At 47.3% G+C, this 12,924-nt stretch overlaps 1 protein-coding gene across 8 annotated transcripts in view; it reads left to right on the forward strand.

The window, feature by feature from the left end:
* The window catches only part of slc30a4 (solute carrier family 30 member 4), a 32,128-nt gene that overhangs the window by 11,688 nt on the left and 7,516 nt on the right, over nucleotides 1-12,924 (forward strand). For all 8 annotated transcript variants that reach the window (XM_072277936.1, XM_072277938.1, XM_072277937.1 and 5 more), the window contains 3 exons: nucleotides 8,896-9,049; nucleotides 11,269-11,470; nucleotides 11,562-11,667. In XM_072277936.1, the coding sequence (XP_072134037.1) occupies nucleotides 8,896-9,049; nucleotides 11,269-11,470; nucleotides 11,562-11,667 (462 nt within the window). The remainder of the gene's footprint in view (nucleotides 1-8,895; nucleotides 9,050-11,268; nucleotides 11,471-11,561; nucleotides 11,668-12,924) is intronic.

Raw genomic sequence — 12,924 nt, forward strand, 5'->3', positions numbered from 1 at the left:
TTCCATTATCCAAATCATTGACATATAACATAGAAAGAATTGGTCCCAACACCAACCCCTGTGTGACACTGGTCACCGGCAGTCAGTCAGAACAGGCTCCATTTATTCCCACTCTTTGCCTCCTGCTGCTTTATCCATGCTTGTATCTTTCCTGTAATCCCATGGGCTCTTAACTTGTTAAGCAGCCTCATGTGTGGCACCTTGTCAAAGGCTTTCTGAAAATCCAAGTACACAATATTCACTGATTCTCCTTTGTCTATCTTGCTTGTTATTTCTTCATAGAATTTCAACAGATTTGCCAGGAAATATTTTCTCTTAAGGAAACCATATTGACTTTGGCCTATTTTATCATTTGCATCCAAATACCTGAAAACCACATTGTTAACAATCGACTCCAACGTCTTCCCAACTGGCCTATAATTTCCTTTCTTCTGCCTCCTTTTTTTGGACAGTGGAGTGACATTTGTAATTTTCCAGTGCTTTGGAACCATGCCAGAATCTGATTCTTGAAAGATCATTACAATCTCTTAAGCTTCCTTCTTCAAAACCCTGGGGTGTAGTCCATTTGGTCCAGGTGACTCATCTACCTTCAGACCTTTCAGCTTCCCAAACACCTTCCTAGTAATAGCAACTACACTCACTTCTGTCCCCCGACTCTTTCAAACTTCCAGCATACTGCTAGTGTCTTCCACAATGAACAGTAATGCAAAATACTTACTCAGTTCATCTGCTATTTCTTTGTGGCCCATCACTAGCTCCCCATCATCATCTTTCAGTGGTCTGATAGCTATTATAATCTCTCTTTTACACTGTATAAACTTTAAGAAATTTTGAACTTTGAATATGATTGGCTAGCTTACGTTCGTATTCCATCTTTTCCCTCCTTATGACTTTTTTAGTTGCCTTCTGTTGGTTTTTAAAAGTTTCCCAATTCTCTAACTTCCCATTAATTTTTGCTCTATTATATGCCTTCTCTTTGCTTTTATGTTGGCTTTGACTTCTCTTGTCAGCCAGGATGTGTCATCCTGCCTTTAGAAACCAACTTCTTTGGGATGTATCTATCCTGCACCTTCCAAAGTCCTCACAGAAATTCCACCCATTGCTGTTCTGCCATCATCCCTGCTAGTGTGCCCTATGAATTAACTTTGGCCAGCTTCCCTCTCATGCCTCAGTAATTCCCTTTACTCCAATGTCATACTGATACATCTGACTTTAGCTTCTCCTCCTCAAATTGCAGAGTGATTTATATCCCTCCTAAGGGTTCCTTTACCTTAAGCTCTTTAATCAAATCTGTTTCTTTGTACGACACCCATTTCAGAATAACTGATCCCCTATGGGCTCAACCACAAATTGCTCTAAAAAGGCATCATATACGCATTCTACATGTTCACCCTTTGGGATCCAGCACCAACCTGATTTTTTTTTCCCCATCTACTTGCATCCTGAAATCCCCCATGATTATCATAACATTGCCCTTTTGACGTGCACTTTCTATCTCCCATTGTAATGTGTACACCACATCCTGGCTACTCTGCGGAGGCCTGTATATAATTCCCATCAAGGCCTTTTTACTCTCACAGTTTCTTAACTCTACCCACAAGGACCCTACACCTCTGACCCTTTGTCATCTTTCTATTTTTTTTTGGCGTGTGCATGCAAGTCTGCGCGCCTGTGTGTATGCGTCTGTGTGTGCGTGTGTGCATCCGTGATGATGTCTTTTTCATGGCTTTTACAAGGAGCAGAGAGCGAGAGAGAGACTGTGTGGTGCACCACTCCTCACACAGACATTTTCGCAGTATTTTTCCCTTTATTTTACGAGGTCGTGTTGCGATCTCGACACTTGTGATGGGGTCCTGAATTACCCCTGTGGACTGTGCTCAATTACCTCTATGAATTGTGCTTTTGAAAAGAGAGAGTGTTATTTAACGCCGACATGTTGTTATGAAAAGAGAGAGAGAGAGAGAGAGACAAAGACTGCTCACAGCGTGTTTATACTTCTCAAGGACGTTCGCCTGCTTGTGCGTTTCTTGTACAGAGAAGAGAAGGAGGAGTTATTTGAGTGACAGCTGGGACCCAGTATGGTGAGATAAATAGGGGGTCAGATGATATAGACCTCAGGCATATGTTTTGGACACTGAATGAGCTTTGTTGTGCCCACAGAAAAAGTGGGTTTTTGGAGGATCGATCAGGCAGATCGATCAGTGGCTCTTGCAGTGAAAAGAAAAGTCAGTGACCAGTGGGGAGTTGTCCATGTGTCCACCCTTGCCTGGCTGATAGCTCCACCACAGGAAACCGGTCCCCTTTGTTGTGGTTACAGTCAGTGACTTTTAAAGGATTTCGGAGGACAACGAGAAGGTCGATGGCATCAGCTCACCTGAAGACTCAAATCTCTCCCTCTCTCTCTCTCCATCACTACTAAACTCAATACCCAACTGAACTTTACTCATCATTGTAAGACTGTATCTTTTTACCCCTAGACTTGAAGAAGCTTGATTTTCATATATTTCCGCACTCACTGATTTACTTACTTATATATATAATCATTGCTAACCTGTTTGATTTATCTACATTTATATTACTGTATTGTGTAGTTACTAATAAATATTATTAATAGCAATACTGGACTCCAAAGTGTTTTCCATCTCTGCTGGTTCTTTATTCCCGTCACGGGGGACGTGACAACACTCAACCCAGCACGGATGGAAAGTGTACTCAGGGGCAGCCCTGACTGGTTTCAAACCCGGGAACCTCCGCTCCCGGGTCCAGTGCCAATGTCATCACCAGCCGGCCCAGTTGTGACAATGTTAATGGTTACCCACGGCAATCTTCAGGTACAGGCTGTTGGATCCTGATGGTTTCACAATCCAAAGACTCCTTGAAAGTCAAGAATGAGGCATAAAACTTACTGCTTGTGATTGTTTATTAAGCGCTGAAAATGTTTCAGGAGTGTGCACAACGCAGCTTGTATTCTGCCAAGTGAACACTGGGGGGGGCAGCAGCGACCCCAGTTTGGACACTGCGCTGGCCGCGATTCTCGTCATAAGCACCGACTCTGCCCCTCTCCTGGGCAGCTGTGCACAGGTGACACCGCGGCCTGAAACCTCGTCCTTGCCCTTCCTGCTGTCCGCCAATAAACCAGCGAATGGGACTTGCAGCACTCCACATTAACAAGGTCTGGCGATCACAAGTAGAGTTACAGAGATGAGCACTCGCTGTTAGACTGCACATGTCCTTCGTGCACTGAATCCTCCAGCGCCTCTCTGACGCGGGCCCCAGCATGACCGGCGCCTTCCAGCTCCTTTACTTTCTCCGCCAACGAGCAACTGGCTAATGGGGTGGACCTGCAGTACTTTAAGTTGCTACTATCCAGCAGGGTCTCGTGATGATAAAAAGTATGTTTAAAACAGGCAGTAACACCTTTGGTTGCCTCTGTGATCAAACACGCTGCCACCTTACTGGAAGTGTTACAACGGCGAAGACAGAGTGGGAAGAAAAAGCATTCAGAGACAAAGAAATGAAAAAGACCAAAAGTAGTTGTGGTCCCGAAGTCCTGAGGAGGGTCTCGGACCAAAACGTCGACTATTTATTGATTTCTGTAGATGCTGCCTGATCTGCTTAGTTCTTCCAGCATTTTATTTCTTGCTGTGACCTCCTCATGGACTGGAGAGAACAGAAATTCTATTCATCAGTTAACCAATTGGGTAGCCATTTTCTGGTAATACGGGCCTTGGTCGAGGCAGGTTTGGGCCTCGGTCGGGGCATGTTCAGGTGAATGGAGGAGTGGCAGAATTGAGGCCCATTCTCTAAATGGAGAGTGAAGTTTGATTGATCGCAGTACCAGGCCGAATTGGAAAGGCCGGGTTTGGGCCAAAACATGGTGTGGGGTCCAAGCCCAGAGATTCGATGCAGCAGCATCTGGGTCTTAGTGTGAGGGACAACCTGATGTTTGCCTGGCCAGATGGATTGAAAGGCAGGGTATCGGAACAAGAGGTGAGAGTCAGGCTGGTTCTGTTCGCTACTCCATGATGTACACTCGGCTCTGTGCTGAACTGTGGCCATGGCTGTGGCCTGCTCCGGGCTCCGTGACTCGGCTCTGCACTGAACTGTGGCCTGCTCCGGGTTCCATGACTTGGCTCTGCGCTGAACTGTGGCCATGGCTGTGGCCTGCTCAGGGCTCTGTGACTGGGCTCTGCACTGAACTGTGGCCATGGCTGTGTCCTGCTCTGGGCTCCATGACTCGGCTCTGCGCTGAGCTGTGGCCTGCTCCGGGCTCCATGACTCGGCTCTGCGCTGAACTGTGGCCATGGCTGTGGCCTGCTCTGGGCTCAGTGACTCGGCTCTGCACTGAACTGTGGCCTGCTCCGGGCTCAGTGACTCGGCTCTGCACTGAACTGTGGTCTGCTCCGGGCTCCATGACTCAGCTCTGCACTGAACTGTGGCCATGGCTGTGGCCTGCTCCGGGCTCCGTGATGTATACCAGGTCCTGCGCTAAACTGTGGCCTGCTCTGGGAATGGACTCACTTTTGTTCTGAATGCTATTTTCTTACTCTTATTGTTTGCACAATTTGTTTTTTTTCCTCTGCACTTTGGGTGTTTGACGGTCTCTTTAACGTGTTCCTTTGGGTTTCTTTGTTTTGTGACTGCCTGTAAGGAGACAAATCTCAAGGTTGTATAATGTATTTAGTATTCATACTTTGTACTTTGAAATCACTGAAAAGCTCACGGAACAATCCCATGTATCTTCAACTTTGGTTTATTGTCTTTCAAACTGTGCGTATACCGCCAAACGAAAAGACGTTTCTCCAGACCAAGGGGCACAACACAACACATACAACTCACACACAGCACAGCAGATATAACTCACACACAACACAACACAGCTCATATAACTCACACACACAACACAGCACAGCACATATAACTCACACACACACACAGCCCAGCACATATAACTCGCCTAGCACATATAACTCACACACACACAACACAGCACATATAACTCTCACACACACACAACACAGCACATATAACTCTCACACACACACAACACAGCACATATAACTCTCACACACACACAACACAGCACATATAACTCTCACACACACACACAACACAGCACATATAACTCTCACACACACACACAACACAGCACATATAACTCTCACACACACACACAACACAGCACATATAACTCTCACACACACACACAACACAGCACATATAACTCTCACACACACACAACACAGCACATATAACTCTCACACACACACAACACAGCACATATAACTCACACACACAACACAGCACATATAACTCACACACACACACACAACACAGCACATATAACTCACACACACACACACACAACACACACACACAGCACATAAAGTAAAATTACCACAAATAAATTAATAAATAATGAGGAGCATTTCTGACCCAAGTTTAAAAGTAAGCAGTATAACACTCCTGGTGCTTGGTGCTCAGTGAGACCTGGGTGGTGGCAGGGAGTTCAGTGTTCTCACGGTCTGGGGGTGGTGGAGGGGAAGAAGCTGTTTCCCATCCTGACAGTGATTGTCTTCGTGCTGCTGTGCCTCCTGCCGATGAGGGTGGGTCAAGGACAATATGGGACTGATGGGAGGAGTCATTTACAATGCTTGTAAATTGATATGCAGCGCTCCTGATAAATATCTCTGGTGGAGAGAGGGTGGAAGATAATCCTCTCAGGTGACATGGATGGTTATATAAAGATATAAACAAGCATTAGGAAGTTAAACTATGGGAAAACTAACCATTTAATACCGCAATCCAACAGGGATTGAGGAGGTCCTGGAGAGTGAGTATAGAGAGCTTGGTAGGAAGTTGAAAAGCAGGACCTCGAGGGTGGTAATCTCAGGATTGCTACCTGTGCTAGGTGCCAGTGAGGGTAGGAATAGGATGCTCTGGAGGATGAACAAGTGGCTGAGGAACTGGTGTAGGGGGCAGGGTTTCAGATTTCAGGATCATTGGGACCTCTTCTGGGGCAGGTGGGACCTGTACAAGAGAGACGGGTTACACTTGAACTACAGGGGGACCAATATCCTTTCAGGGAGATTTGTTAGTGCTATTGGGGAGGCTTTAAACTAGATTTGCAGGGGGCTGGGAACCAGAGTGCCAGAGCTGACAGTGTGGCTGGGGTGAAAATAAATGATATTGAAAGTTTAAGCAAATACGCTGATAGAAAGATTGTGAGTGGTTGTAAAAATCTTCTGAGGTGTATATATTTCAATGCTAGGAGTATTGCGGGGAAGGCGGATGAGTTGAGGGCGTGGATTGACACGTGAAATTATGATGTTGTAGCAATTAGTGAAACTTGGCTACAGGAGGGACAGGACTGGCAGCTTAATATTCCGGGGTTCAGATGTTTCAGATGTGATCGAGGCAGAGGAGTGAAAGGTGGGGGAGTAGCATTGCTTGTTAGGGAAAATATTACAGCAGTGCTCAGGCAGGACAGATTAGAGGGCTTGTCTACTGAGTCCTTATAGGTGGAGCTGAGAAACAGGAAAGGTATGGCCACATTAGTGGGATTGTATTACAGACCACCCAATAATCAACAAGACTTGGAAGAGCAAATCTGCAGAGAGATAGCAGGCAACTGCAGGAAACAAAGTTGTGGTGGTAGGGGATTTTAATTTTCCCTACATTGATTGGAACTCCCATACTGTTAGGGGTCTAAGTGGTTTAGAGTTTGTAAAATGTGTTCAGGAAAGTTTTCTAAATCAATATATAGAGGGATCAACTAGAGGGGATGCAATATTGGATCTCCTGTTAGGAAACGAGTTAGGACAAGTGACGGAAGTCTGTGTAGGGGAGCACTTTGGTTCCAGTGATCATAACACCATTAGTTTCAATTTGATCATGGACAAGGATAGATCTGGTCCTAGGGTTGAGGTCCTGAACTGGAAGAAGGCCAAATTTGAAGAAATGAGAAAGGATCTAAAAAGCGTGGATTGGGACAGGTTGTTCTCTGGCAAAGATGTGATTGGTAGGTGGGAAGCCTTCAAAGGGGAAATTTTGAGAGTGCAGAGTTTGTATGTTCCTGTCAGGATTAAAGGCAAATTGAATAGGAATAAGGAACCTTGGTTCTCAAGGGATATTGCAACTCTGATAAAGAAGAAGAGGGTGTTGTATGAAATGTGTTGGAAACAGGGAGTAAATCAGGTGTTTGAGGAGTATAAGAAGTGCAAGAAAATACTTAAGAAAGTAATCAGGAGGGCTAAAAGAAGACATGAGGTTGCCTTGGCAGTCAAAGTGAAGGATAATCCAAAGAGCTTTTACAGGTATATTAAGATCAAAAGGATTGTAAGGGATAGAATTGGTCCTCTTGAAGATCAGAGTGGTCGGCTTTGTGCGGAACCAAAGGAAATGGGGGAGATCTTAAATAGGTTTTTTGCGTCTGTATTTACTAAGGAAACTGGCATGAAGTCTATGGAATTGAGGGAATCAAGCAGTGAGATCATGGAAACTGTACAGATTGAAAAGGAGGAGGTGCTTGCTGTCTTGAGGAAAATTAAAGTGGATAAATCCCCGGGACCTGACAGAGTGTTCCCACGGACCTTGAAGGAGACTAGTATTGAAATTGCGGGGGCCCTGGCAGAAATATTTAAAATGTCGCTGTCTACGGGTGAAGTGCCGGAGGATTGGAGAGTGGCTCATGTTGTTCCGTTGTTTAAAAAAGGATCGAAAAGTAATCCGGGAAATTGCAGGCCAGTAAGTTTAATGTCGGTAGTAGGTAAGTTATTGGAGGGAGTACTGAGAGACAGAATCTACAAGCATTTGGATAGACAGGGATCAGTGCTGGGTCCATTGTTATTTGTCATCTATGTCAATGATCTGGATGATAATGTGGTAAATTGGATCAGCAAATTTGCTGATGGTACAAAGATTGGAGGTGTAGTAGACAATGAGGAGGGTTTTCAGAGCCTGCAGAGGGACTTGGACCAGCTGGAAAAATGGGCTGAAAAATGGCAGATGGAGTTTAATACAGACAAGTGTGAGGTATTGCACGTTGGAAGGACAAACCAAGGTAGAACATACAGGGTTAATGGTAAGGCACTGAGGAGTGCAGTGGAACAGAGGGATGTGGGAATACAGATACAAAATTCCCTAAAAGTGCCGTCACAGGTAGATAGGGTCGTAAAGAGAGCTTTTGTACATTGGCCTTTATTAATCAAAGTATTGAGTATAAGAGCTGGAATGTTATGATGAGGTTGTATAAGGCATTGGTGAGGCTGAATCTGGAGTATTGTGTTCAGTTTTGGTCACCAAATTACAGGAAGGATATAAATAAGGTTGAAAGAGTGCAGAGAAGGTTTACAAGGATGTTGCCGGGACTTGAGAAACTCAGTTACAGAGAAAGGTTGAATAGGTTAGGACTTTATTCCCTGGAGCATAGAAGAAAGAGGGGAGATTGGATAGAGGTATGTAAAATTATGATGGGTATAGATAGAGTGAATGCAAGCAGGCTTTTTCCACTGAGGCAAGGGGAGAAAAAAACCAGAGGGCATGGGTTTAGGGTGAGGGGGGGAAAAAGTTTAAAGGGAACATTAGGGGGGGCTTCTTCACACAGAGAGTGGTGGGAGTATGGAATGAGCTGCCAGACGAGGTGGTAAATGTGGGTTCTTTTTTAACATTTAAGAATAAATTGGACAGATACATGGATGGGAGGTGTATGGAGGGATATGGTCTGTGTGCAGGTCAGTGGGACTAGGCAGAAAATGGTTTGGCACAGCCAAGAAGGGCCAAAAGGCCTGTTTCTGTGCTGTAGTTTCTGTGGTTTCTATGGATTACCCGTGAGTACACTGGTTGTGTTGGGCACTATTGACATGGTCGACCCTCTCCTTGTCTGTTTTGTCCCAGAGGCTCTAGCAGCCATGCTCAGTGTGTTCCTGATCTACGCCGTTACCGTCGGCCTGGTGTACGAGGCCGTTCAGAGGACCATACACCAGGACTTTGAGATCCACGCCGATGTGATGATCATCATTGCAGCCATTGGAGTCGCCATCAACCTCATGTAAGTCCATGGGGCCGAAGCTTCCTCTCCCCCCCCCCCACCCTGGGGTCCGGGGGTCCAAGTCGCCCGCCCCGGGGTCCAAGGCTCCCCCCCCCCACCCAGGGTCCGGGGGTCCAAGTCGCCCGCCCCGGGGTCCGAGGGTCCAAGTCACCCACCTCAGGGTCCGGGGGTCTGAGTCTTCCCCCCCCCACCTCGGGGTCCAGGGGTCCGAGTCTCCCCCCCCCCCCCCCCACCTCGGGGTCCAGGGGTCCGAGTCTCCCCCCCCCTCCCCCACCTCGGGGTCCAGGGGTCCGAGTCTCCCCCCCCCCCCCCACCTCGGAGTCCAGGGGTCCGAGTCCCCCCCCCCCCCCCACCTCAGGGTCCGGGGGTCTGAGTCTTCCCCCCCCCCACCTCGGAGTCCAGGAATCTGAGTCTCTCCCCCCCCCCCCCCCCCACCTCGGGGTCCAGGGGTCCGAGTCTCTCCCCCCCCCCCCCCCACCTCGGAGTCCAGGGGTCCGAGTCTCCCCCCCCCCCCCCCCACCTCGGGGTCCAGGGGTCCGAGTCTCCTCCCCCCCCACCACCACCTCGGGGTCCAGGGGACCGAGGATCCCCCCCACCTCGGGGTCCAGCTGTCAAAGACGTTCCATTTGCAGGGCCGGTGATCTGTTCTGCCAGATTGATCGGCTCTGATTCCAGAGGAATTGCTGACGCTGACTGGCATCCTTGTGCTATGGGACATCACAGAGCAGGAAGTTACTGGAAAGGTGGGGTGGGGGGCAGCAAGGTGGGGAGACAGAGGAGAAGAGGTCGATTCTGAATGACATTGGGGGTGGTGGGGTAGCGGGGAGTGAGGATTGGAGTGTAATCACAACTCCAGGCCGTGACTCCCTGCTGTATATGGTAACTGTTGTCCTCCACAAGTAAACCTTCATCTCTGGTATAATGTAAATCACTCTGAAAGTTCGCGGCATTTAGCAGCGTTAGAAACACAGAAAACCTACAGCACAATACAGGCCCTTCGGCCCACAAAGTTGTGCCGAACATGTCCCTACCTTAGAAATTACCCTGGGTTCCCATAGCCCTCTATTTTTCTGAGCTCCATATACCTGTCCAAGTGTCTCTTAAAAGACGCTATTGTATCCGCCTCCACCACCGTTGCCGGCAGCCCATTCCACGCACTCACCACTCTCTGCGTAATATAAAAAAAAAACAAACTTACCCCCAACATCTCCTCTGTACCTGTTTCCGAGCACCTTAAAACTATGCCCTCTTGTGTTAGCCATTTCAGCCCTGGGAAAAAGCCCCTGGCTATCCACACGATCAATGCCCCTCATCATCTTATACACCTCTATCAGGTCACCTCCCATCCTCCGTCACTCCAAGGAGAAAAGGCCGAGTTCACTCAAAGTTTGAGACATATTTATCAGGTGTACAGGGAAATGTCTCTTGCATTAACAGCAACACAACCTAAAGTTGTGCTGGGGGCTGCCCGCAATGTCACCACACACCCCACAGAGAGAGAGAGAGTAATTTTTTTGTTCATGTATAGAGGAGCGGAGTTAATGACAAATAATAATTTTAGCCGATGTAATATGACAGCCCAAACTTAGTCTGTTTTTTTTTAGGTTAGTTTTTTTTAGTATAGGGGGTTTTCTTTTCTCTCTATAAAATATCTTTTTCATGGTCAGTTACTATGAGATTGGGAAGCTAAACTATATTTGTTACTTGGAATCTGTGCTTGTACACCTTAATTGTTACTATTGTAGTCCGGATCTCTATGTATCATTACTATTATTGTTATGTTTAATTTTGAAACTTAATAAAAAGATTGTGTGTGAGAGAAAGAGAGAGAGAGACACACACAGACACAGAGACACAGACACACACACACACACACAGAGTCATAGGGACAGAGGGAGAGGGAGAGAAAGTCACAGAGAGACAGACACCTCCAAACGCCGGGCTGGCTACCTTTGGGCTCGCAGAGCTTTGTCTGAACATTCAGACAAACATTGGGCCTCAGACCTCGAGGCAGACCAACCCAAGGAGCTCAGTTTTCGATCCGTGAGGTGAAATTACGCTGTTTACCGGATGATGAATTTCCTGGCTGGTGGTATTCCATGATTGTACGCACACTGTTGCTGTGGCTGTGGAGGGTGATCTAGGAATGTGAAATCAGATGCCGGCCGAGCGATTCTGCATGTTCTTCCACTGTGACTTCCATGTTTTAAATTTAACAGAATGGGATTTTTGCTGAAGCAGTCCACCCATTCCCATTCCCATTCTCCTTCGGAAAAGGCTGCTGGAGCGGCTCCCGAGAAGGCTGCCAGACATGCCGATCACTCCGGGAATCTGGCTGTGCGGGCGGCGTTCATCCACGCTCTGGGAGACGTGGTGCAGAGTGTCGGTGTGCTGGTCGCAGCTTATATCATCCGCTTTAAAGTAGGTGTTCTGTTTCCTACCCTGACTGCGTGTGTGAGGCCACGGTGTCCGGCTCTCATTTCACTTCACGGTTACTGCTTCCCTCCCACAGCCGGCCTACAAGATCGCCGACCCGATCTGCACCTACATCTTCTCCTTTCTCGTTCTGTGCACGACCTTCCGGATAGTACGCGACACGGCTCTGATCTTTCTGGAAGGTACGCAAAACTATTTGGTTATTCACAAAGACAGTGGTAGAGAGGAAAGGTAGGTTTAATCAGACCCCCTCGCACCGGGGTGGGCTCAGAGGGCACCTGTATTTCAGTTTCCAGACATCTGCAGTGTTTCATTTCCTCTTCTTAGGATTATTTTCATGAATCAGGCTTGAGTGGGAAATAAAATCACATTTTGGAAAATGAAGACAGAGTGTGTCTGTGTGCGCATGTGATCTAGTGATGTGTGTGTGCAAACTAGAGACGTGCACGCATTGGATCTGGTGATGTGGGTGTGTGTGTGTGTGGTGGAGCATGGGCCGCTGACAGTAGCTCGCCAGAGATCTCTGTCCCGGGCTAGACTTTCACGTCGTCCCCAGGTGTAGCCCATTTTCTCCTTCCTCTCAGAGACGATGACTTTGGAGCTTCTGCTGGAGTGTCTGTGGCTCTTGGTTTTCATGGGATGGGGTTGTTAGCCTCATGTCCAACTCTCCTTTCACAACTGGGCTCAACCGGCCACAGCTGAAATGAGTTGACTGCAATCAATAAGAAATTCACAGAGCAATGACAGGTACACAGGTGATTACCTAAATACTACAGAAGTAGAAATGCTAAACTACAAGGAAAGTAGTGTAATCCACCAGGCCCGAATGAGTGTGTTTTGGGAAATGGACCTGTGTCTGCAGTCTGGCCACCCACGCAGCAGGGACATCTCTCTGTCATGGTCAGCACTGTCTGATGATCTCCTTCCCATAGTCTAACTCCACACTGCTCCAGTTCCACAAAATACAGTTTGCACTCAGCGGCTTCTTTAGTAAATACCTCCTGTACTGAATAAAGTGGCCACTGAGTCTATGTTCATGACCTGCTGCTGTAGCCCATACACTTCAAGGTTCCATGTGCATTCAGAAATGCTTTTCTGCACACCACTGTAGTAACGTCTGGTTATTTGACTTACTGGAAGGCTTGGAATGTGAACAATTCCACGTAGTCTATGAAATGACAGGCATAGCTGGGGCCCATGCGATTGACCATCAGAAAATTGTCTCTGACACCATCACTGACCTCATCAGCTCTGGAGAACTCCCATCCACAGCTACATGTGGCAAAGAATTCCACAGAGTCACCACTCCCTGGCTAAAGGAATTCCTTCTGTAGTCTCTCTGCTTCCTCAACATTATCTGCCCCTCCAGCAGTCTTCGTGTCTGCAAATTTGGCCACAAATCCATCAATTCGATCATCCAAATCATTGACATACAACGT

Source organism: Mobula birostris, chromosome 14 (genome assembly GCF_030028105.1).
Source record: "Mobula birostris isolate sMobBir1 chromosome 14, sMobBir1.hap1, whole genome shotgun sequence".
In the NCBI taxonomy this organism is placed as follows: domain Eukaryota; kingdom Metazoa; phylum Chordata; class Chondrichthyes; order Myliobatiformes; family Myliobatidae; genus Mobula; species Mobula birostris.